The sequence below is a fragment of the Hyaena hyaena genome, unplaced genomic scaffold, assembly GCF_003009895.1.
Source record: "Hyaena hyaena isolate Hyena2069 unplaced genomic scaffold, ASM300989v1 scaffold_1540, whole genome shotgun sequence".
Taxonomy (NCBI): domain Eukaryota; kingdom Metazoa; phylum Chordata; class Mammalia; order Carnivora; family Hyaenidae; genus Hyaena; species Hyaena hyaena.
The window spans coordinates 38,865-65,288 of NW_024082177.1; the positions used below are offsets into that span (position 1 = coordinate 38,865).

Below are 26,424 nucleotides of genomic sequence, written 5' to 3' on the forward strand. Positions count from 1 at the left end.
AGGGCTGCAAACCTGGAAGGCGGCTGTCACAACTGGGCATCAGCAGTCCTTGCCATGTGGGCGTGCCCTTTTGGTGTTACCAGATCTGCCATTTTTTGCAAGAGAAGCCAGAAACTCAGATCTCTTAAGTGAAATCTCTTAACCCTTTAAAGTTAGCAATTAATTAAAAAATTTTTTAAAGCATTGTGTGTGTGAAACAAATACCTCTGTGGGTCAGATTCACAAGGCAGGCTAACACTGTGACCTCTGACAAAGAGAGAAGGTTAAGGGTCAAAGTTCACTGTCACTGGAATACACAGGGAGACTGTGTGTAAGTGACTGTAAAGGGATTTTGTAGCTAAAATACTATACTTAAAGCTTCTGCCAGCAATCTGAGCTGTATGAATGTTCCTCCCCTTCACGTCTATATATGGATTTGAATTTATACAGGAAGTTTAATCTAATCTTCCAATGGTTAAAATCACAAGGATTTGAGAGCTTGCTGTGTGCTGAATACACAGAAGTCAAGGAATTTCAGATCTAACTGGAGAAGAAAAGAACATGCCCTCCGGAAAGCTTGAGGACAAATTATGGAACAGCCTGGGAGACTCCTTTCTCCATTATTATGCTAGAGTATCAGACACCTTAAATCCTGGATACCCCGTAAATCACTTCCATTTTAGCAACTTTGCAATAATGTGTGTGCGTGTGTGCACGCGCGTGCATGAATCTGTAACCAGAAATCTGGTTTCCCGGGCAGCGGTTACAAGGCGGCAGCCTCTAGCCTTCCGTCAGCCTGGGAGGGGAGCTAACTGGGTTGGGGGTACCCGGGCGCCCGAGAGAGGATGGGAGTGGCCGGCGGGAAACCGCTCCGGGGCAGGTCAGGTTTCTCCGCTGGAATCCCTGTCTTTGTCTCTGTCATTACTCTTCCAGGGTTTGCGTAGGACAAGTCCGGCACCGAAATAGAAAGTGTCAAAGAGACGATGACAAGGAGGATACAAACGAGGCAGGACTGTTGTTCGGTCCCACCTAGCACCGTCGGTCCCGGAGGCCAGCGCGCCTCCTCCCGCCCTCCTCCAGGGCCCGCGGCGGGGCAGGAAGCGGGCGGCAGGAGCTGCGGGTCCTCCTGGGAGCGCGGCCGTTTCCTCCCGAGCTGCCCAGTTATCTCCAGAGCCGCAGACCAGCTCTCCCGAGAGCGCGTCCTCCCCCCACCCCCCACCCCGTACTCCTCAACCCACCCACCTACTTCCTCCGGCCGCATACACACGCAGCCCTGAGCTGCCAAAAATTTCCACCCTCCGCCCCCCTCCCTAGCTAACTTCCTTCCAGCATTTCCTGAGCTGGATGATCCTAGGATTTGTAAGACAGGAAAAAAAGGAAGGCGTGAGGGCGGGCGAGAGAGACAGGATGCTTGTTTTTCGCGTTCCCCAAGCCGTCTGAAGGCAAGACCGCGGGCGCAGGGCAGAGGAGCCACGCAGCCTCGGGGCTGTCTCCTCGCCCCTGGCGGCTGCCCGCTTCCCGCGCTCGCGTCCTCTCCGGGGCATCTGCGGAAGCCGAAAGGAGAGAGCTCGCCCTCCCTCCGGAGCCGAGGCAAACGCTCGGAGCCCCCGCAGGAGCCCGTGAAAAGTCCCTGGGACTCCCAGTGAGGAAGTGACACTCCGGCCCGCCGGCCCGCGGCCGCCAGCTCCGCCCGGCCTCCGGCGCCGCGGCCCTGGAGGAGCGCGCCGCGGACCGCAGGCTGCGCGGCCGCGCGGGACTCAGCGCCCCGCGGGGCCCGTGCGCGCTGCCCCGGGCCGCACTCGCTCCGCGCGCCCATGCGGGCCCCGGAGCCGCGCGGCAGCCAGCGATCTGACCCGCGAGACCAGCCTAGGCGCGGCGCCAAGCACCGGGGAGGGAGAGACGGAGGGGCAACCTCTTCGGGACTAACTCATGAAGAACAAGGGTGCCAAGCAGAAGCTGAAACGAAAGGGAGCCGCCAGTGCCTTTGGCTGTGACCTGACCGAGTATCTGGAAAGCTCAGGACAGGATGGTAAAGTGCCCTCGCCTCCCCTCTCCTCCCCCCCCCCCCTTTTCTTTTTGTTTGAGGGAGAGATCGACTCTTCTGGGGCGTGTTAGATTCCGTTCGCAAGTTAATGTATTCCAGGCCTGTGGGCTCAGTGTACTTTTTTTTTTTTTTTTTGAAAGAACAGGTATGATTCCTATGGTGCACAGAGCTGCCACCTCGACGCGCACAGGCTGTGTGGGTCCTTCCGTTTGTCGCACACAAGCCGTTATTGGGCGGTGCTACTAAAACTTTAACCGACTACCTCTGCGGGCTGGGGGTGGGAGCTCCGGAGAACCTGATCGCAGATTTTGGATGTCGGAGCGGAGGGATTCGGGAAGGACCTGTGGGATGGCGATGATCAGTGGGCTTCTCCGGGTACATAATTATGACCGCCTTGGGTGTCCCTCCTGGGCTCTCCAATTTCATCTGCTCACATCTTTTTTTATTAATGTGCTGGAAGGCAGGGGGTGCGGTGGATCCTGGCTGGGGGAGTGGTTGCACAAACATTTTCTGAATTTCTGAACTGATGCCAAATATACAGTACCTCCCTCCCTCCCTCCCCTTCCCAACCCCCCAGACCCTTTACCTCCTCTTGGCTTTCAGATTAGCATTTGGTGTGTCAGACAAGAAGAGTGTTGTAAAAAGGTCAGAGGTCCTGGATTTTAAAATAGTGTAGGGTATGTAAAAGCAAAGGAGAGCGTCTGTTTTCAAGGTCAGATTGGATTTAAAAAAAAAAGGGGGGGGAATCCTGCAGAGTAGAGACAATTTAAACATTTGTTGGGGGAGAGGGAAAGAAAACAATCTGGAATACAATAATAGCATTTGAAGTTAGAAGTTTTTAATCATGGGAAGGTTGGGGAAATTGAGCAGTAAATGACTCCTTTTGTAAGGTTGACTGGCCCTGTGCATACCCATGACAAAAAGGCCTTGTCTTTAGAAAGTTAAGTGAGAGAGAAAAGGGTCCACTATATAGGCCTTGTATTTACACATAGAGAGCTATAACAAAGGAGGAAACTGGAGGGCTGTTTAACTGTGCAGAATAATTCTGCCTCCAGGAAAATAATCTCAAAAATGATGTGATTAGCTCATATCAAATGTGCATCTCAAGAACAGTGCAATGATTTTGTTTCAATTACGTTTTTGTTTTTGTTTTTTTAAAGGCTCAGCACCACCTAGTAATTTGCAGTGGTGTGATATTCCTGTGGTATTCTAGGGTTCAGAGCCTGCTGTGTCATTAAGACAAATGGCTTAGTATCTTAGAGCTTGGGGTACCCCGGATTTCAAAACTGCCTCTTTTGAAATCAAGGCATAGCAGTCAACTCATTTAATCCTCTCCAATAATAGGGGAGAGGGCCATTTGAAATAAAATTGCTTGGACTGAATTATTTTGGATGTGATAGGACTCCAAGTGTGTATCTTAACCACTACCCTCAGAAGTTCAGAAGAAATCTTTCCCTCCACCTGTTATTGTGAGGAACTTCAAGTTCACGACAGATGTTCCTGGGATGCCCCCTTGCACCTTGTGGGTGCTTTTTTGGGCCCCCTCCAAGCTGGAGAGTTGCATGGGGGTGCTTGCCATTCCTGCCCCAGTCTTACAATGTCATAGATCATAGGAGGAGCCAGGAGTTTCAGTGTTCTGTAAACACAGCTCTGAGGCAGTCTTGGACAGCTCTTCTTTCACCTGCTTTATATTTTGGGCTTCCACGTAGGTTTCATTTGGGCAAAAATAAAAGGAAGGGGGCTACTGCTCAAAGGAAAAAAAATGAAAACCAGTACCCAGTGCTCCCAGTCGTGGGGAGGAGACAAGGAAGCCCAGACAGGTAAATTGACCTGCCTGAGGTCCTACAGTAAATCATGAAGTATGCAGGAAGAAGGCCTGACCTACCAAGCTCCTCTTCCCTCCTTAGCTTCCTTATCACTCTCCTCTAATGATTTTTAAAACATTTTTTAAAATATTTATTTGTTTTTGAGGAAGAGAGACAGAGTGCGAGCGGGAGAGGGGCAGAAAAAGAGGGAGACACAGAATCTGAAGCAGCCTCCAGACTCTGAGCTGTCAGCACAGAGCCTGATGTGAGGCTTGAACTGACAGAACATGAGATTGTGACCTGAGCCAAAGTCGGACGCTCAACCGACTGAGCCACCCAGGTGTGGCCGGTCTCCTTTAATGACTTTTTTTCCCTAAATTGAAAGACTGCAGCCCTGTCACAGGATCAGCATGACATACCTGATTTAGCTTTGAAACAAAAGGAAACTGACCCACTTAATGATCCAGACACCATTCTTGTGCCACAAGAGAATTAGGTGTGCATAATAAGTAGCTTATATAAATGAGAGTAATTAGGATTTCTTTTTTGCCACATCTAAAAACTAGTTATATAGTTTTTTTTTTTTTTTAATTTTGCTATAGTGTAGTATCAGTAAGCAAAGTGCTAATGGTTTTTTTGTAAAACAATGTGTTCTCCTCATGGACTTTCTAAAACATGTGTTAGTTCGTAGACAAGGCCTGGACTGTGCTCCCAGGAAGGAAAACCTTAGCTGGGCACTGCCCCTTTGCCCACCACCTTGGAAGTTCAACCCAGAATCCAGGTGACAAGTTAGCATGGTTAAAACTAGAAACCAGAAGGCTGGGAGGGCCTCACAACACTGACATCATGGTTACTGAGCTTCAGAGTGAAGGGTAAGGTGATGGTCTTGTGTAAAGATAGAGAGAAAAGGATTCAGGTCTGGGAGTATGAGGGTAGAAGAGAAGGACCGGGATGTAGGGAAGCCAGGAGAGCCCTGTGCTTGGACAGGGAGGGAAAGCCCTGAGCTGGGATGGTGGACAGAGCTGGGGATAATTAGCCATGCTCAGGCCATTCGAATGTGCGAAAGCTATAGCCCTGAGGCTGAACACAACGCATGAAGGTCACTCACTTCAGTGGTTTGCTGGGGCCCAGCCCTGCTACCTTTAGCTGGATAAATCTGTCAGGGCGGGGTGTGTGGGTGACAAATAGGTGTTCAGCTCAGAGCGGAAGCTGTTCAGAGCCAAGTGTCATCCTTAATCTTTAGGAAGCTGATGAAAACCAGAAACCCTTTCTCATAAAAATGTGTGCACATGTGCACGCATACGCACGCACACACACACACATCGTGTGTATAGTTTCCACAGGCATCCATGCAGATGCCAAGTTCAGACCCTGCTGTTGAACCTCCCCAGCTGCACACAGGCCCACTTTTCTCCAGTCTGATAAGAACACTCAAGAATGGCACAAATTTACTCCTGACCAACATGGCCAGAACAGTGAGTGTCATCCTGACCCTCAACTCTTCCCTGGGAACCAGATAACTTTATCCTCACATCTGGAATAGAGAGAGAAGAGCATCCCTTCCTCACTGGTATGCTGAAAGTAGTAGTTTTCTTTGTCTTCTTTTTGACCACTGAATTGAGAGAATCCCAGTGAGAACCACATCATTTTGTCACCTGCGGTTGAGAGGCTGTGGGTGAAGCCGTGTGAGGCCAGAGTGCATCCATGAGCATTTCTTACTTCATTCTGAGCCAAGTGCCCCTGGTCTTCCCACAGGACTTGGGATTGTGGGGCCAGGAGTCAAGGGACCAGAAAGAGAACGTTATCAGAAAAGCTGTCTTCTGCCTCCACTTGTGTCTCCTGTCTCCACTCTGAGGGCTGAGGACTTTCTCACCCATCTGAACAGTCTGTGTTGTTTTATTTGATCCTTAGGAAAAGGTGATAGTGTCTGACCCAGTGGTTTGCCATGATGGCAGCACATTAGAACCCCCTGAGAGGCTTAAAAAAAAGGTGACATCCAGGTCCCCTCTCAGAACAATTAAATCAGAATCTCAGTTAAATCTTGGTGTGAAGGCATGGGTATGTTTTAAAAGTTCACTAGAGGGGCACGGGGGTGGCTCTGTCGGTTAAGCATCTGACTTGTGCTCAGGTCATGATCTCCAAGTTCATGAGTTCGAACCTGCGTTGGGCTCTGTGCTAACAGTGCCTGCTTCAGATTCTGTGTCTCCCTCTCTCTGCCCCTCCCCCGCTTGCATTCTTTCTCTCTCTCTTTCAAAAATAAATAAACATTAAAAAAATTTTAAGCTTCCTAGGTGTTTCTGATACGCAGGCAGAGTTGAGAACCACTGCTTGCAGTGTAGGGGTTTACAGACCATTTTCCCCCTGGATAAGCAGCCTTGACTATTCAGAATGTATCCTCTGAATGTTTGAGCCTTTTTATTACTAAAGTTTTTTTCTAGTTCTTATCAGATTGAAAAGGGAGAAAGATGTGTATATACATATATATATATATATATATATAAAATATATGTAATTTTTTAATGTTTATTTATTTTGACAGAGAAAGACAGCATACATGTGTGCAGGGGAGGGGCACAAAGAGAGGAAGAGAGAGAATCCCAAGCAGGCTCTGAGATGTCAGCTTGGAGCCCGATGTGGGGCTCAGTCTCACAAACCGTGAGATCATGACCAGAGTCGAGTGCTTCACTGACTGAGCCACCCAGGTGCCTCTATATATGTATTTCTGAGGCTAAATGTGTTTTCTGTTTGTTTATTCATTTATTTCACAAATAGGTATTGAGGCACTGTGCAGGTACTATGAGAGAGAAAGAAATATGCACCCCCAGCTTGAGAAATTTACAGTTGAAGGGATGTGAACAGACTTTCAGAAACCAGTGGTGTGGGGCACCTGGGCAGCTCAGTTGGTTGAGCTTGGGATACCCTCTCTCTCTCTGTGCCCTCCCCTACTCATGCTTTCTTGTCTCTGTCTCTCTCAAAATAAATACACTTAACAAAAAAGAGAGAGAAACCAGTGGCTCAATGAAGCTTTGAAAATAGCTGTCATATGGGGCGCCTGGGTGGCTTAGTCGGTTAAGCGTCCGACTTTCGCTTAGGTCATGATCTCGCGGTTCGTGGGTTCGAGCCCCGCGTCGGGCTCTGTGCTGACTGCCGGCTCGGAGCCTGGAGCCTGTTTCAGTCTGTGACTCCCTCTCTCTCTGACCCTCCCCTGCTCACTCTCTCTCTCTCTCCTAGAAATAAATAAAAAAATAAATAAATAAAACAAAGCCAAAAAGAAGATTTTTTAAATTAAAAAAAAAAAAAAAGAAAATAGCTGTCATAACTGAAGGAGAACAAGTAAAAGTTACTATCTACAAGTAAATAGATAAGATACCCTAACATAAACAGGAACAAAGTCTTAGCAAGGAAGGTAAGTATTTTTCTGTTCAAGACAGGGTTTAACACTGACTGGAGAACCACGGCTGATACTCTCTTTGGCTTAGTCTCCCCGCACTGCCCCAGCATCTTACCTCACACATCCTTATCACACCCTCCCTACCTAACTCTTCATTCTTTTTTTTTTAAGCTTGTTTATTTATTTTGAGAAAGAGAGAGTGAGAGCAGGGGAGGAGCAGAGAGAGAGGGAGAGAGAGAATCTCAAGCCGACGTGGGGCTCAATCCCATGAACCACAAACCATGAGATTATGACCTGAGTCAAAACTAAAAGTTGACGCTTAACCAGCTGAGTCACCCAGGTGCCCCTGAGTCTTCATTCTTTAGGTCTCTGCTGCTTCTGAAAACCTTCCCTGACCTCCCAAGTTAGGTGCCCCTGCTGGGTACTCCCGTTAGGGGTTCTGGAGGCTTCCTGTCCAGCATAGAATCCCAAAATCTCAATTTGCTTGTTCCCAACCCTGGAGTAAGTTACTTACCCCCGCTAGGCCTCAGTTTCCTCATTTGTGAAATGGGAACAAGAGGACTGATATAAAGATAAATGAATTCATGTAGGCAAAGCACTTAGCAGAGGGCGTATGCATATGGAAAGCTAAAAGTGTGGCAGTTATTATCATAACACCCTGGACTTGCCTGGTATAACCACATTACATCCATGACTGAATGAGTGAGAGTTCCAATGAAATGGGTAAATGATAGGGTCACATGGGTTAATCAGTCATGAAGAGGGATGGGAAGCAGATTGGTTGCCCCACTGAATGAAGAGGCCATTTCATGCGGCGGTTTCCTAGAACCACCGGGGAGAGTGGACTGAGCAGCGTGTAGAGGGGTAGAAGAGCAAAATATCAGTCTGAATGGAAGGGGCTCTCAGAAAGACTTGAGAAAGATACCCAGCCACTCCTAAAACCAAAGGGAACCGAAAGAGAAGCCAGGTCTTGGAGGTAGAGCTTGTGCATGCAGAACAGCAACTTCATAGGCTTGCGTTTAGAGGGGCATCCCCATATCTGGGTCCCGGAGTTAAACAGCCAAAACTGAAAGAGGAGGAAAAAGGCTTTAAACCTGGAGCGAACTGACTGATAACACAAAGCCTGACTGTAACTTACTAACTCTGTAGGGTCTGGATATGACAAACAACCCACACAGAGAATAGAAACAGCTACTTCCATTTACCCACACCCCTCCCTCCTGCCACTCTCCAGACCTATGCCAACAGCCTCTTGACTGCAGGCACAGCCTTGCCCTCCCCATGCTCCACACAGGCGGCCCCTCAGATGCCTTCCAGCCTCAGGAGGCTCAGGCGTTGGGACCACTAAGGAAGCCCACTCTCCTGACACCCCAGACATTCCCTGGAGTCAAGTGAACCATCTGCTGGGATAGGAGGGAGCTGGAGGCCTGGCTTTATGCTGGGACAGAGGGAAACATGTGGGACGCAGGAACACATCTTCCCATAGACAATACTGTGAGTGGAGGGTAAGCCCCCCAATACCATTACAGCTGCAGTTCTTGTTGCATTCTTCTCCTCCTAATGCATTAGGCATCTGTAGGCTAGCTGGAAACCTTTTCTGTGGGAGTGGGGAGGAGGGGAGAACACATTCTGAATTCCAGAAGCTGACTGACCTAGGCAGTTCTGAAACCCTTGCTGGGGACTGTTTGTTCCTGGGAATCACCTCGCTGGAGAAAGTTTCCTGGGATTTTGTGGCTGCGTGTGTGGCTGTGCAGCAGAGGGTGGGAGGAGTGGATGGACTGAAAGATCCAAGACTTAGTCTGAGAATAAGAAGTGCCCCCCCCCCCCGCTCTTTTTCCATTAGATATTGTAGCTAAATATTTTTGTTTTTTTTTTTTGTTTTTTTTTTGTTTTTTTAAATGTTTTATTTATTTCTAGGAGAGAGAGAGAGACAGCGTGAGCAGGGGAGGGTCAGAGAGAGAGGGAGTCACAGACTGAAACAGGCTCCAGGCTCTGAGCTGGCAGTCAGCACAGGGCCCGACGCGGGGCTCGAACCCACGAACCGCGAGATCATGACCCAAGCGAAAGTCGGACGCTTAACCGACTAAGCCACCCAGGCGCCCCTGTAGCTAAATATTTTTGAAACAAAGTAGTGACAGACCCTTTTAGTTGGGGCAACGTGTGTTCGTTCCCTCTAGAACAGACTGAGCGAGCTGAGCTGCCCACCCCGGCCCCTGGGTTTCAGAATTTGACTGTCCTTTTCGTGGTTCCTTTGTACCAGCCTTGAGGCCCGGGAACACGGAGCCCAATGCGGGGCTTGAACCCACTAACTGTGAGATCATGACCTAAGCCAAAATCAAGAGTCAGATGCTCAACAGACAGAGCAACCCAGGTTCCTGAAGCCACTTGCTTTTTTATTGTTTTGTTTCTCACTCATCACTTGCCGTAAATTTAAGCCTTGAAGTAGCTTTTTCCCACTTATCCCATCCTTCAAATTATTTTTCTTTTTTCATATGGGTGCATGTCGATACAACTGTCTGAGCTATTTCTATGCCGCAGTACAAACGCCATGCTTGAGTGTAATTGGTGTTGGGGCTTCTCCCTCAAAGGGCAGGCCCCAAGTCTTTATTAAGGTGGGGCCATAACTTGATAAAGCTTCAGAAAGTCTAAATAGTCACCCTGTCCCTCTAACCCCCTCCCCAGGATGCAGTTTTAGGTAAGGCTTAAAATAAGAACACCCAGGGGAAATATGCTGACTGCAATTCAGAGGAGAGTAGGTATTGATACTGGACTTTCTTCCAAGAGCAACTTTTAATTGAGGAAGATGAGATCATTAGGCTGCTGGATGGCTAAAGGAAGAAGGAAGAAAAGAAGGTCTCTTGGAATAAGAGAAGGGACCCAGAAACGAAGGCTCAGTCCCAAATCAGACCTGCGTATTATTTTTATTAGTAGAGTGACTGCATTGATTGCTTACTACGTACCAGTCACTTTATACCTACAATGTAATATTTTTGACATATGTAAGAATTGGGCATTTTTATCCACTTTTTATAGAGGAGAAAACTAGATGAAAGAGGTTAAAGATCTTGCCAAAACTATAAAGATGGAAAAGGCAGGATTTAAATCCATATCTGCCTCATTCCCAAGGCCACAATCCTAAGCATAAACACAATCTCTCAGAATAGCCTATTTTGTTATTTGGCATTTAGACTACAATTTTGTAAAAACAACAACAAAAGCAAAAATTGCAAAAAGTAACTTTTTCTTTATTTGCTTTATTTTTGCCCTAGCCTAGATCCTTAATAATAATAATAAAGATGATAACAGTGGACATTTGCATGGCGCTTTACCCTGTGCAGGGTGTTTCTCACATACATCTATTCTAAACCTACCAGCTTTCAAGACGAGCCAGATCCCGCCTTTTCCTCCTGGCTTCTCCCTGCCAGCTGTAGCCCCAATCCTCCTTCCCTCTTGGAACACCCTTTGCTCTAGAGTCAGAGATACCCAATATAATCTTCATTCTCCTTATTAACTCTATTTTCTAACTGGCAAGTCAGTGATGAGCTCTGCTGAAGGCAGGTGGCATTCCACACAGATTTGGTAGCACACGGTGCCTCTCAGGGTGAGCCCCATGGCCAGCACACAGCACTTGATTCATTGACCCTATTTCCTCCTCAGGAAGCCAGTGTTACAGCCCTTCTAGGAAGCCCAGGATCGGAGACGCTGCTGATGTGCTGAAGTATCAGGAATCCAAGATAATTAAAGGTTCCCCACAGGGACGTACAGCTACTCTTAAGATAGAAACTGACCCAGACTTTGCACAGGACGCCCCAGAAACACTGCCTTTTCCTAGTGCCTCACCAGTTACTCCTTGGTATGAACCACATTCTTGGCGGGGCCCCAGAACCAACTGAGTTTCTGGGATGGAGTCTCAGGCACTCTTTGTTCTAGTTCAAGCTTGGCTGATGCATACCAGGCTCTAGTACCACGCCCATGGCCTGATGCTGCCCCAGAATGCCTTTGAGACCCCCCTCCCCACCCCCCATCCTCAGAAAGAGAGGGATGAATGTCACCCCCCACCCAAAAGCAACATATACCAGCTCTTACTGTTACAGACACCAGAAAACAGTTTGACATATAAAGTAGGATTCTGGCAAACTATAAATAAATCTATAACTTTCGTGACAGGCAACCGAGCTAATTTGTGCAATTATGCATATTTCTCTCCCTGGCTTTGTTCATGTTTTTATTCAGAAACCATCTTGTGTGGGGTTTTCAATTGAATGCAACAAGCATTTAATGGGACTCTAATGTGCAAGACACTCCCGGATTTATGAAGATGCTCTCAAGTTGTTCTCAGCCTAGTGAGGTCGTGGGAGGGGAAGACAGCTAAAAGAAGTACAAAGGAAAATGAAATGAGGGCTCCCGCAGATGTGTAAGCAGGGGATACCCACATGTGAGGCAGCTGAGTGAGAGGGCCATTTGACGGAGAGGGTTTGTAAGGGGGAAATTCAATAAAATGATAAACATTATCTGACCATGAGGAATGACAGAGATGGGGGGAGATGGGATTCTTGGTGTCTACAGACAGGAAACCACATGGTTTTGCCTGATACTTGTAGTTGGTCACGCCTTCTTGCACCCTGAAGGGGAAGACACTTAATTCTGGGAAAGGTAGTTGAGTGGCCAGGCTTGGGGGTGAGGGGCCCTGTTGGGGTGTCAGGAACTGTCTTCAGTGGCAGAAGAGTGAAGCTGTCCTCAGGAGAAGGCAGAGTAGCTGATCATAACAAGAGTGGCCATTGGATTAGCTGTAGACAGTTAAAAGAGGGAGTCTGTTAAAAGAGAACACTTTTTTGAAAAAAATTTTTAATGTTTATTTATTTTTGAAAGAGAGAGACAGACAGCACAAGCAGAGGAGGAGCAGAGAGAGAGTGGAAGACAGAATCTGAAGTAGACTCCAGACTCTGAGCTGTCAGCACAGAGCCCGATGAGCTCAAACCCACGAACTATGAGATCATGACCTGAGCCGAAGTTAGATGCCCAACCAACTGAGCCACCTGTCCCCCATTTTTTATATGAAGACCAACTCAGAGAGGTTAAGTAACTTGCCTAACATCACCCAGCCAGGAAGTAAGAGAACTGAAGGCATGTCTGTCAGACATTAAATTCCCATTCCACAGCTTTGTGTCCTTTGGACCCAAGTAGCCACAGGTCAGCAGGTAGTAAAACTGATATGCAGAGCTGCATCTTACCACTCATTGCCAGGGTGATAAGTTCAGCAGGATTTAGCTAGACTTTAATAAAACTTCTCACAATGGAGTTCTCCTGCCCATTTTTTCAAAGTAAAACATTTAGGTTCCAAATGGCAGGCTTCTCCACAGAGAGCATGCTCTGTTACCATAAGTAGTCCTTTCCACCACTTCTTTCCCATCTGTTTCCTGCATGCAGAGTATTATTGGGAAACAATGATGTCAGCTCTTCCATATAAATCTACACCTCCCTGCTTGCCCCTCCCCTACAATGCATATTTTTGTTCCTCTTTCTGGCTTTTGTCTTGCTGTTCTGTTCCTTAAGGACTCACGCTTTTGGCGTCAATTGTTGGCTTTCTTTTTTAATATGTTTTAGCTATTTAAGCTTATTGTGGCCTTCAAAGTGCGCATGCTTTTTGGGTCCATATTTGGAAAATCTTTTGTTTGGCTAATAGCTAGAACATGGGCCTGATGCTAATGGAGAGGAGCCATTTTGCTTTATGGAAAGGCAAAGCTAGATGCAGGGCTCTGAATCAGCTCAGAATTGAGGACACAAACCCTGCTTGGGGGCCCTTAGGGGCTGAATTAAAGCTATTTGGACCCTGGATACAAAGCCTAGACCTGAAGGTCAGGGAAATCTACTCATGGGGTAATATGTTTTCTCACCCGAGGCCTGACTTTCAAATGGGACATGGTTTCCTCAGTTCCCCTTTCTCTACTGCCTCTAATGACAGTTTGGTTTCAGAAAGGAAAGGTGGGGGTGGGAGGTGGGTAGGCCTTGGGGAGAAGGGGTGGGGAGTATGAGAATTCTGGACCTCTCTTTTTAAGCTTCAGGCAGTGATACTTGAAACTTTACTGGGCATAAGAATGACAAAAAAAAGCAGTTTTTACTTTTAAAATTGAATTTCAAAATTAGAAGAAATATCAGTTAAATTTGGTACACTATAAGGAGTATTAGAAATAGTCTTTAAATTTCATTTCAGACTCCTTGAAACAAAAGGGACATCTAATAAAAGTTTCCTATAGGCATCTGCCTATAGGTCCTGTAGTATCTGGGTCTATGGACGGCAAGAGATTTCATGGAATGAGTTCTATGGTTTGTAGGGCTGCAAGAGGTAGAGTGCCGCTGCATAGCAATATCCCGAGGTCAGTGCCTCAGAGGTCTGCTTTTGTAGGTCTGAGATGGGGTCTGGAATCCACATTTTTTTTTTTTTTTTTTGGTACCGTTTTTATTTATTTATTTATTTTTTGTCTTATTTATTTCTAGGAGAGAGAGAGAGAGACAGCGCGAGCAGGGGAGGGTCAGAGAGAGAGGGAGTCACAGACTGAAACAGGCTCCAGGCTCTGAGCTGGCAGTCAGCACAGAGCCCGACGCGGGGCTCGAACCCACCAACCGCGAGATCATGACCTAAGCGAAAGTCGACGCTTAACCGACTAAGCCACCCAGGCGCCCCAGGAATCCACATTTTTAAAGATGGAGGGATGCCACCAGATGTGCCGTCCACGGCACTAAAGATTCTGATATCTTTAGTCTACTGATCTCACTTTCAAAAACATGGACTTAGCCCATAGAAAGAAGCAGCTAAGTGAAACCACGTGATTCTTATTTTCTTCATTATATTTTATATATTGCCCACTTTTTCAGTAGTGAACATGCATGTTTACGATTTAAATTGGGAAAATAATCTTTTAAAATTATTATGGGAATGGGATGTCTTGACCCATTCAATTTTTCATAAAACCTTTTCGTTTTAATCCTTACTTAAAAAATCTTCTTAAAGTCTGTTCATTCTTTTCCTGCCTTGATAGGTACAATTTAGAGATATCAGTAACTTCTCCTCTGAGAAGCAGGGTGGCCAGGTGTTTAGCGTGTGGCTTTTTTGCTAATAGTCTGCCTTGATTCAAATGTCAGCTCTCCCACATGCTGGCTTTGTGACCCTGGACAAGTTAAGAAATCTCTCCGTGCTTCAGTACCTCATCTGTAAAGTAGGAACTATGATAGTAATGGTACCTATTGCATAAGGTTATTATGAGGATTAAATGAACTCGTGCACTGCCTGGAATTTTTGTAAACCTTCTGTAAGTGTCGTCAATGGTTATTTCCTTGGCAGTTGGAAATCTTACCCTGTTTCAGCTTCATTACTCAGAATGTGGTTCCTGAGTAATGCTACAGATGTGGAGGTTGAGAGAGCTGAGAACAAATACTATTCCAAAGCAATCATATATCCCTAGGGTTTTCCTTTAAAAAAAAAAAAAATTTCTTTAATGTGCACTCAATTGTTTATTTTCTTTGGTTGGTGGCATAAAAATGCTAGTTTTAAGACCTTTATTTGTTGATAAATATTTCTGGGTTGGGGCTGTGGCAAACTTGCTAAGTTTTACATGTCTTTAGTAATCAGAAAAAATAATCTAAAAACAAAATGGAAAAGAAAAAAAAATGAGGGCTATGGTAAAAGACCATAGTGACAGCCATCCGATCTTCTAGTTTCCATTTGTATTTCAGGAGTCTATAAGTCTGGGTATGAGCCTGTTTTCATCACTGATGGAACAATGTAAGGCCTGGGCTCTAGTTGACCCATATGATATATCTCCCTATTTCTTTGCTCCACAACTTCATTTTGACAGTTGACTGATCTGACCCAATCTTAGGATGTATGAACAGAATCTTAGGCCATAGAGTGTATGGATTCACACTGCCCTCTTTGTGGGTTGAATCATATATGGAGTCTGTGTTCATTTCTCAGTGCTTTATTTGAAGATAGAAGCTCATGCACAGAAGTATATTTAGGAAGGTGATCAGGGTGGTGATGTGTAGACCTTCATTACTTCTCAACCCCAGCTTCCACCCATCCTAGTTTCCTCAGTCGTCTCCTCCCCTGAGGAGAAAGAAAATTTTCTCCTTGGAGACTGGGACTGTTTTCTATTTATTTGTGTGTTGTTAGATGTCTGCAGGGCTGGTTCCTTTCTGGATTCTCCGGTTCCTTTCTAGAAGCTCTCAGGGAGAATCCATTTTCTTGCCCTTTCCAGTTTCTAGAGGCTGTCCTCATTCCTTAGTTCATGGATCCTCATCACATCTCTTTGATCTCCTGCCTCTTTCTTATAAACACGCTGTGATTACATCAGATACAATAATCTCATCTCAAGATCCTTAGCTTGATCACATCTGCAAAAATTCTTCTAGATATACTGAGCAACATTCACAGATTTCAGAGTAAGGTCATGGAGTACTTTGGGGTGCAGTTACCCAACATACCACAATCTGTTTTCCCCACAGCTCAATAGATATTAATAATGTGAATGAAGGGAATAGGGTGGTGATTATGCGAGGGGAGGGAGAGACGGACATCAGCATTTACTAAGCACTTATCATGAACCAGGCTCTGGGTTAGGTGGCACACAAGGATGAACGTGCATTGCCTGTCCCTGTGGGAAGTCACAGTCTGATGTAGGAGATGGACACATCCTCAGCGGATTCTCAAACAAACCACAGTGGGAGGTGGATGACATTAAGTCTGACTCAGAGGAGCTGGGTCTTTTAAAATGAGTGGAATTTGAGAGGTCTCTCTGCCTGAAGGGAAGATATTCCAGACAGAGGGAAGAATCTAAGCTAAGACATTGGGTGTAAAACAATATGGCAGGATCAACATTCTCAAAAGAACAAAGAGAATGAGGGTAAAGCATGAGCCACCTACCTGCCTGGACTAGATTTATAGAGAAAAATGGCTTATTAAATGATCATTATAAATCTGCCGAAGAAAAAAAGAGCGATGTGCACAAATGGGCCAGTTTAAATTCCAGTTCGGTAAAGAATCTTGAGGCATGTGTAAAGCTTCTGCGTCCTTTTTGCTGTTTCTGTTGTTGTGGTAAGAAAAAACTTGGACCCCAGTCTAGGAATAAACTTCCTCCAAGTGGAGGAAAAATGAAGTGCCCCAAGCAGTTATAACCCAGAGTTTCAGTTTATTCCATCTATTTATAATCTTAGGAAATTTCACTTCTCTCTGTCTTGTGGATGATAACCAGAGCGATGTTTAATATTTCAAGTCCAAGTTTTATTTGAGTTGAAAAATTTTGTAATATTCCTTTCCACATACCTCCTGGCCACACTTTGACTCCATACCATCTCTTTTTCTTCCAAGTTTCTCTTCATCATTGTCATTCCTCTAGCATTAGAAACCGTGGAGTAGGGGCACCTTGGTGGCTCAGTGTGTTGACTGTATGACTCCTGATTTCAGCTCAGGCCCTGATCTGACAGTTCACAGGATCAAGCCCTGAGTCAGGCTTTGTGTTGACAGGATGGAGCCTGCTTGGGATTCTCTCTTTCTCTCTCTCTCTCTCTCTCTCTCTCTCCCTCCCTCTCTCTCTGCCCCTCCCCTGCTTAGGCTCCCTCCCTCCCTCCCTCTCTCTCACTCAAAATAAATAAATAAAACATAAGAAAAAAAAAACAAGAAAGAAACCATGGAGCAGCTATCAGATCCATTGTTCTTGTCAGTTTTACTCCTAGGTGTCCCTTTGAGCATGGCCCAGTATGCTTCTGCTCCACTGTGGGATAGCCATCCCCACCTCAGAGCAGTGTCCTCCCACCCCGCTAGGTCCCCATCTCTGAGGAGACCCCGGGCCTTTGGATGTGGGCCTCCCTGTCCAGCGTCCACCTGGCCTCTGCCAGATTCCACAACTCCAAGGACTAAAAATACTTAAGCCTCTGCTTTCCCCTCTGGCAGGAGCTCAAACTGATTTTGTCCCTTGTGACTGAAAAGCACCGAGGACCAGAAGGAAGCAAGACTAACTGGATGGTCAGCCACTTCCTGAGGGGCTTCTCCCAGAGGTGCATGCGCTCTGGACAGTAGTCGTCTCCATCACCCCCTCACCAGAATAGCTTCTCTAGCAATACTGTGCCAGCCCCTGACTCCTGAGTGGAATTGGCAGGAATCATGAAAAAATACAGGATGTGATTTTAATGAGGAATTTAATGAGCACCTGCTGCAGGTGCTATAGGTCCCTTTCTCTTGTAAAATTATCAAAGTAATTGTAAAAAGAAAAAAGAAATTCAAACAAAACGGAGACGTAAAAAGTACAGAGTCCCTTCCCATATCCTTACAACCCACGTGTCAGTCTGGGCTGGATTCAGCCAGACTGGTTCTGGCCAGAAGAACTTTCTGAGGGACCTGTGCTCTCTCTGCACTGTCCAGTTTGGCAACGTCTGGGCTGTTAGCACTTGAATGTGGTTAGTGTCACCGAGGAACTGAACTGTACATTTTGGTTAATTTAAATTTACAAAGGGGCACCTGGGTGGCTCAGTTGGTTAAGCGGCCAACTCTTGGTTTCTGCTTAGGTCATGATCTGATAGTTCTTGAGTTCAAGGCCTGCATCAGGCTCTGAGCTGATAGTGGGGAACCTGCTTGGGATTCTCTCTCTCTCCCTTTCTGGCCCTCCCACTCTCTCTCTCTCTCTGTCTCTCTCTCAAAATAAATAAATTAAAACTTTAAAATAAATTTACATAGCCATATGTGGCCAGTGGCTGTTGTATTGGACAGCACAGAGACCTTTCTCTGTGTGTATGCTAAAAAATATACACATCGAGTGAGTTTGGTTTTTCCCCACAAAGATAAAGTTACAATACAAATATGTTCTGAAACATGCAGTTTTAAAAAGCAGTAGGTCTTGGAGAACTATCCATTTTTGTAAGTATAGCTCAATCTCACTCTTTTTTATCACCACATGGGATTCTGCTGAATGGGTGGGTTTTTAATTTCAAGTTTTTTTTTAAATCAGGTATCACATTCTTGTGTTTCCAAACGTAAAAGACTCTGAAGGGCCCAGTAAAAACTGTCCCTCCTATCCCTGCCCTGAGCTTCCCTGGTCCTCACCCCAGAAATAACTAAGTTAATTTTCTTGGAAATCTTTCCATAGAAATTCTGTGCATACACAAGCAAATATGTGTACTTTTTATAAAATATCATAATTTATTTAATCACTTCTTTCCCTTTTTACAAGTTCCTATAAGGCTTCTTTTCTTGTCTAAATACTGATTAATTGGGGGCACCGGGTGGCTCAATTGGTTAAGTGTCCGACTTCAGCTCAGGTCATGATCTCACGGTCTGTGGGTTCGAGCCCCATGTCAGGCTCTGTGCTGACAGCTCAGAGCCTGGATCCTGCTTCAGATTCTGTTTCCCTCTCTCGCTGCCCCTCCCCCACTCTGTCTCTCTCTGCCTCTCTCTCAAAAATAAACATTAAATACTGATTAATTGATTTAGTATTTATTGAATATGTTGTATGAGCCATGCTTCATTTTCACTGATAATTGTTATTATCTATAACTTATTGAATATTGGTCATGCTTCCTTTTGCTTATAATGAGGGTAGCATTTGCTAATCCACATACTTAAAGTTATACTTTAAACTTGCGTTCCAGTATTCCTTAGGGATGTTGGCTGGTCAATCCATATTCTGTCAGCTGGAGTCCAGGCCCTGGGTTAAAGCTGAGGCTGGGGGTAGAAGTTAGAAGCTATTTGGCCCCAATGCTGGCATAGCCATGGCACTTTGATGACAGTGCGCTGGTCCTCTGAACCACCTTGTAACAGGCCATAGAGACCTAGGAAGTGGCAACAGCAGTGAAACAGGTGGCAGCCTAAACAGGAAATGTGTCCTGAAGCTGAATATCCACATTTTTGCAGAAACTATAGCCGGAGTATATCTTAGAGCAGAATTGGAAAAGAGAATGTCTGATAAGAGCCTATCACTGATATCACTCCCGACACCCTTGAATGGCTTCCCAGTTCCCCCAAGACAAACATCCGCTCCATAAACACTAAGAAGGTGTTTATTGGTTTACCAGCCGTCATACTCCTTCTCTGTAGCCTCCATGGATACTGCCGTCCCACCCGATCATGACCCCCAGCCACACTGTATTTCTCATAGTTCCTTAAAAGTATGTGTTCCTCCTGCCCTCAAGGATTTGTACATGTTCCTCTCTCTGTGTAGAATACTCTCTCTTTTTAGCTCCCTATCTCTCTTTTTAACTCCACCAGGCCTCTTGCCAAAGTCCAATCCATCACTGGGGTCTCAGCATGGATGTCTCATCCTCCAGGATGCCTTCTCTGATCCCTCTGAGGAAGGGTCAGGTGTCTCTCCTATGTGCTCCTCTTCTACCCTGTACTGGCCCAATGCTGCTTTTATCACACTGAATGTGCCATCCTCACATTCACCCTGTCCTTGCCTCATTCTAGATGACCCTGGGTCAACTCTGTGGTATCAGGAGCCATGTCTCCTGGTTCAACACTTCAATCACTGGTGCCTAGCATAGGCTCATGGATATGTGTTAAGTGGGTAGATGGAGCCAGGGAAGCACAGGGCTTGCTCCCTTGGGTCGTTGCAGTGGTGGGGTAGGAATGGAGGTGTGTGTCTGTGTGAATATTTGGCACATATGTGAGCATCTGCCCTGTGACTGTGCATCCAATATGGAGACTGTGGGGGTGGCAGAGGAACCTGCTGGTGGAGTGTGGGGTGAAATCTTCATTCTGCAAATTATTGTCCACTGGTCTTAGGCAAATCATCACATTCTTTGAATCTCAGTTTCCTCACCTCAAAGACAGGACTGAGACTTAGATGAGAAAATACAGGCCAATGAACTTTTAAAACAGGAAAGCAATTCCATTATTTACGAAACTGGATACCATTGTTACCCTGCTGTTGACACACTTGTGCTCAGGAAGGACCGAATGGCCCCAAAGGCTGTGTTTACTGATATGCTGTGAATGTGATGCCTCCTTGTAGACATCTTGGAAGGAAACCAGGAGAGTTTTTCCCCTAACACAACTCTCCCACCCACTCTTACGTCCCCCCTGCCCCGCAGGCCTCAACCATGGGCTACCAGCAGAACTTTTTCTGGGCCTTTAAGTACGTCATGCGGGTGCACAGCTGGGGCTCCCCTTCCATTCAGTGCTAGCATCGCCATGGGCCAAGGCAAACACAGAGATAAATGAACTAGAAGCTACTATGTCATTTCAGAGCTGAAAGAATCTTAGAAAATTGTTATCCAAACTTCTCATTTACTACACAGAGAAACCTGAGGCTCTGGAGAACATAGTCATTTGCCTGAGAAGGTGCAGCTAGCCAGCGGGCTTTGCTGGCTGCCAGCGTGTGTTAGCCAGAAATAACAGGTCAGTGCGTTTCTCAGAACCACCCAGCATCAGGAACCCCTGAAAGGGAAGGGGCCCAGATGATGCTGCCTGTAGGAGAGAAGGAGGCTTCCTAAGACTACCTCACAGCTTGAGAAAAATATCCTTTATTACACAGATGGTTAAAAGGATGACATGTGTTTACTGGCATAGAAAGATGCCCAACAGTATCTAAGTGAAAAAGGTTACAAAATAGATATACAGTGTAATTCTCTTTTGGTGACCATATATATAAAAAAAAGTCTGGAATGTATGCAAAACAGTAACGGTAGCTTTTTTCTGGATGGATGCTTTTCTTCTGCCTACTTGGCTGTGTTGCTGTGTTTTTTGAATGATTTGGATTTTTTAAAAAATAATGAATAATGTATAATGTTTATACTTTGAAAAAACAATAAGGTATTTTCATTTTGTAAAAACATACATATTCCCTAAATTATTCCAACTTTCTTTTCTCTGATTTTGTTTTTATCAACAACTTTTATCATCTGCAATTTGCCCTCCTGAGGGAAGCCCCTGTCTGTATAGAGGCTACACCCAATTATGAATTCTTATTTTAAAAAGATGAAATTGGGGCGATTGGGTGGTACAGTCAGTTGAGCGTCTGACTCTTGATTTCGGCTCAGCTCATGATCTCACGGTTCCTGGGTTCAAGCCCCGCGTCGGGCTGTGTGCTGGCAGTGTAGGGCCTGCTTGGGCTTCTCTCTCTCTCCCTGTCTCTGGCCCCTCCCCAGCTTGTTCTCTCTCCCTCTAAATAAATAAATAAATAAATAAGAAATTGCCATTAGATGTCATAAAGTTATCCCCACTGAACTTGGTTGCAGAGAATGGATCACTCCCAGATAAACTTGCCAAATTCAGGTTCTGATTCTGCCAAGGAGAAGACAGAGACCCTGCCTCAGATGCCTCCAGGGAGGCCCAGATTTCTTCATGCACACATCCCTTGAGGCCCTCCTTAACACAGCAGCTGGACTCACAGTCCTTATGGCCACTGCTTGGAGTTCAGAGTAAAGCACTCTTGGAAGCCTTTTGCAGCGCATCCTTGAAACTCCAACAAACAGAGAAAGAACTTCAGTTTGAGGTTGTGTGAAAGTAGGGCCAGCTGGCTGCTCTGGCTACCTGCTGAATTTCACAGGAGACTTGCACAATATCAACAGAGAGTGTGAGACAAATACTTTTCGGTTTGTAAAAGTGAAGTCCAAGTTAATAGGACAGAGAACCTGGCAAGATCTTGGGGAGGTAGGAAGGAGGAGTAAATAATCCGTAGATGGCGCCTTAAAAACTGCTATCACCAGATCATCTCATTTGTCCTTCATAATCCTGTGAGTGAGATGAAACAAGTAATTATTACATAGATGGTCCCCAAGGGCACAGAATTGATTATACCAAATCTGTAGCCTTTACTTGCTACTCAATAGGATGCAAGATTTATATACATAGACTGTATGTTTAAAGTTCTGGATTAGGAATCAGAAGACCTATGCATTTGTCATGTAACTTTATGGGAGTCCCTTCATCTTTCTGAACCTTAGTTTCCTCATCTTTAGAATGGGAATAATACCTGTCTAGCTTGCTTTATGGGGTGGGAATCTGAGAAGATAATGGACGCAAAAATAGTGTGCTTTGAATATAGTGGATTGCTGAAGGAATAAAAAAGTATAACTTCCCAGTGCGGGACTGAGGGATATGCATTCAAGAATGACTTTCTCTAAACGAAACTATTACTTAAAAATTAGAAAAAAAATTTTTTAACATTTATTTAGTTTTGAGAGACAGAGATAGAGCACAAGCAGGAGAGGGGCAGAGAGAGAGGGAGAGACAGAATCCAAAACAGGCTCCTGGCTCCAAGCTGCTAGCACAGAGCCTGACCTGGGACTCAAACTCATGAACTGTGAGATCATGACCTGAGCCAAAGTTGGGCACTTAACTGACTGAGCCACCCAGGCACTCCATGAAACTTATTTAGAACTGGATAAACAATAAAACTCCCCAAAATCCAACAACCCCCAGGGAATTCCCTGGGTCCCCAAACCATCTATTCTCATGCCTCCCATCCTGCTTCAGGTAGAATCTCGGCTTTGAAGATAAGGAATCAGGTTTCTAATAAAGAGAGGCCTTCTGACCAGCTCCCACTTTTCTCTGAACTCCCCTGGGGTTGGCATGGGCTTGGGTTAGGGGCTTTTCCTGAAATGGTTGCTTGGGAGCCTGTACTTTAATCCTAAGAAATTTGGCTTGCTCACTTACTTTGAAGGATGTTGAAATACAAATAAACTTAAATTTGTGCTATATTTTTCCCATAGGAGGGACTACTATAAGGCTTGAAGTGAGGACTCTGGGGTCCCCCACCGTACTTAAGCAGAGCACTCTTGCTTTCTTCAGTCCTATTTGGTTTAGGCTTTGGGGGTAAAATGCATCTGAACAAAACACTTCATACTTTAAAAAATAAGGTTGAAAATCACTGCTGCTTAAATCTCCAAGTCAAAACTTTTTTTTTAATCTGAGGGTCAGCCACCCAGCCAACCCTTTATCTCCTGTGCCCCATCCTGACCTCACTAATGCCTCCTTTCTGAGGTCTGTTGCCCTTAGATTTGCCCTGGACTCTTTCCTTTGGACAGCCCAGGTGCCGTGTGTGTTTTGTTTGGCTTGGTGACATTTCACAAAAGGCCTATAGAACACCCGTGCGAATTCAGTTCTTTGGCAAAAAGTGGTCAGCCCTCATATGTGATGTGCTGTTTTATGTTTTATAGCATACAGAAGTTTCCATTTTCAATGGAAACGGTATAGAAATAAGGCAGAGAGAGATCACTCTTCTCTAGATTTGTATGAATGATTCTTAGCCTTCTTGCCATTGTGGATATAGTTTCTTATGTGAACACTAGCAACGTAGAATAATTTCTGGCACTATAGTGGCATCCCTATTAATGTGGGAGGAAGGGGAAGACAAAAGAAAAGAGAGAGAAAAAAAGGAAAGGAAGGGGGACACAAAGGAAGAATGGAATTGGAAGGTGGTACAGAAAAGTAACTTTAGAATTTTTGAAGCAGCCAACCAAGGTCAAGAATAGCCTTTGCTAATGCTGTTTTGTGTGATGGGTAGTAAGAAGCCTCAGTTTCCTTATCTATAATAAGAGGATAAAAATGTTTACCTTATAGACCTCACAGGGATGTTGTGAGGATCAGCTGAAATAATGAATAGGAAAGGGACTTTTAGATTTCAGTAAGAGGTCATTGTTGTTCTCTCAACTGAAGACTGTCATTTCTTTTTTTTTAACTGTTCTTTGAACAGATGGTTTGAGGGATTAGGATCTTTCCCTCTCTCAATTTAATTTTGGAGCTCTGAAACTAAACCCAGCTGTTTCTACAAAGTTTTCAAATGCTAGGTCTCAATGTTTTTTTTACTGGGTAAACCTCAGAATCTTTATAAATTATTTCTATTGGAAGTCTCAAATAATTACTCTGAAAATCTTAAGGATAGCACTAAAGACAAAGAAATTACAGTCTAATTTTTTTAAAAATGTCATCTAATAATTTTAATTTTGCCTTAAATGTAATTTTTCCACTGTGCAAATGCAGGCCTGCTTGATTTTTCTTGCAGGAAACCTGCTTGAATTTCACATTATTTAGGAAAATGAAAAGATATTTTACTTAGTGATGAGCTAATTAAATCAGGTTTCACAGAATCTAAGAAATTCCTTCTTTTCTTCGCTAAGGTATAAAATTTCCAAATGATATAGATTATTTACAGATTTTATTTAGACTTCCTAAGACAACTACATTTTTTTTTTATTCTTGCATGCTCCTAATTGAATACTGTAGAAACTATAGAATTAGTCTCTCGCTTATGGTTATTTTGAGTTAAACATTCAAATTTCTGTCCAAAAATTCAAAACCTAAGCTTAGCATGGAATGTAGTAGTAATTCAATGAACAAATATTTCTGGGAAGAAAATTTGAGAAGTGGTGAAAACAAGCTAGACTACATTCCAGTATTGGATGGACATCCATCTCTTGGTCCAATGACCTACCCCCTCCTTTTTTTTTTTTTTTTTTTTTTTTTTACATACAGGTCACATTACTGAAAAAAAAATGCCTTTTCAAAATAAGCAATGCTGCTGATCTAGTCTATCTTGGGACTCATTGTTAAAAATTCTTCCCTTCTGCTGGCTCCTTTTGGGCAATACCAAACAAACATTAACAACTGTGGAACAGATGTTCTAACTGGAGAAGATTCCAAAGCTGGGCTCAAACGTATCCCCAACCAGAACAAGACACTGACTACAGAGATTAATCTTCTGGTATGGGTGTTACGAGATAAAAGCACCTTCTGGATTTCATCACATATTTTTATGGAACAGTCTCTAGAGGGGTGTGTGTGTGTGTGTGTGTGTGTATGTGTATGTGTGTGTGTGTCTGTGTTTTAGGGCAGGGTCAGAAAGTTCTTACATTTTCTGACCTGAGTGTCATAGAAATGCTTATATTCAGTGTTTGGGGCAAAGTAAATCAAAATGGCTTCTGTTCCTCTATTATAATTTTTAAATAACATGATTTCTCTGCCACATTCTTTCGTTTTGATGGAAGGCATTAAGAAGTCACTTCATATTGTAGCCTAAGACATTTTAAAAAGATAACATTTCGCTGCATTTCTTGAGTTGCAGGATATCAAGCAAGATGGGTTCCCACCTTCCATCTAGGCACTAATACAAAGTTTTATCCAACCAAAACATTGTGGTCTTTATTTCTTCATTTAACCAACAAATGTTTGTAGAAATCCTAACATTGTTTTAGTGCTAAAATGTCCTATCTCTTGGCTCTAGGAGCCTTTCATTTAATTTAATTTTTATTTGAGAGAGAGCACATGTGCGTGAGTGGGGGAGGGCCAGAGAGAGGGAGAGAGAGAATCCCAGGCAAGCTCCACACTCAGCAAAAGCCCAAGGGGGGGCTCGATCCCATGACCCTGGAATCGTGACCTGAGCCAAAATCAAGAGTCAACCGACCGATTCACCCAGGTGCCCCATAGCCGTTAATTTTAAAAGTCTTAAGAGAACCATGAGTGGTTTCTCCTGCCCCCCTCTAATTATTTCAGTGATTGGGAAACAGACTGATGTGGTTGGGAGGACTGGAGGGCGATGGTGTTGGGGTGACTAGGGTGTTGTTAGGGAAAGGAAGTGAATCCACAAGGCCCTCAACCTAATAGTCCCTCACACCTCATTCCCAGTAAAGGGTGCATAGCTTTCAACAGATGGGGGAGAAAAAATGAGATCAGCAACAGAGGTGATATCAGCCAGGTATCCCCCTTGTCAGGGGAAGAATCAAGGAAGGGGAATTGGAAATACCCAAGACATCGTTAAGCCCAGACATCTGAGAGCTTTTTGTATATGGTTTGTTAATTTTCATGTCCCCCACCCAGAGAATCCTAGATTTCAATCTCAGAACAAGAGTTTGCCTTCTACCATAACATGGGTTCTCAACATAGTTTATGTTCCATCTGTTATTTTCATACCATATCTAGGATTAGATTATGTGAAGGATACTGCTGTATTCTTCATTCTATCAGGTCCTTACACAGGACTGGACAGTTGTCAAACCAAGGAAATCTGCTCCTATCAATTAGTGCATATTTCTTGCTCCTACAGAAGGATCTCCAGGAACACATAGTAGACATACACTTTCTTGGTTTTCTCCCCTTCCCTCCTTATAGAAAAGTTATGGGCCTCAAATAAGGGGCTATTTTATTGTTAGGCATTTTCTAACCCCAAATGAGCCTAATAATAATCTGCTTGGGTTGAGATAGAAAATACTGTACCAGCATC

General features: G+C 44.7%; 1 protein-coding gene across 1 annotated transcript in view; it reads left to right on the top strand.

Annotated features, from left to right (window-relative positions):
* Positions 1 to 1,368: 1,368 nt before the first annotated feature.
* ARHGAP31 (Rho GTPase activating protein 31) overlaps positions 1,369 to 26,424 on the top strand; it is a 113,230-nt gene continuing 88,174 nt past the window's right edge. The window contains exon 1 of the mRNA XM_039224158.1: positions 1,369 to 2,008. Coding sequence (XP_039080089.1) covers positions 1,909 to 2,008 — 100 coding nt within the window. The 5' untranslated portion in view covers positions 1,369 to 1,908. The remainder of the gene's footprint in view (positions 2,009 to 26,424) is intronic.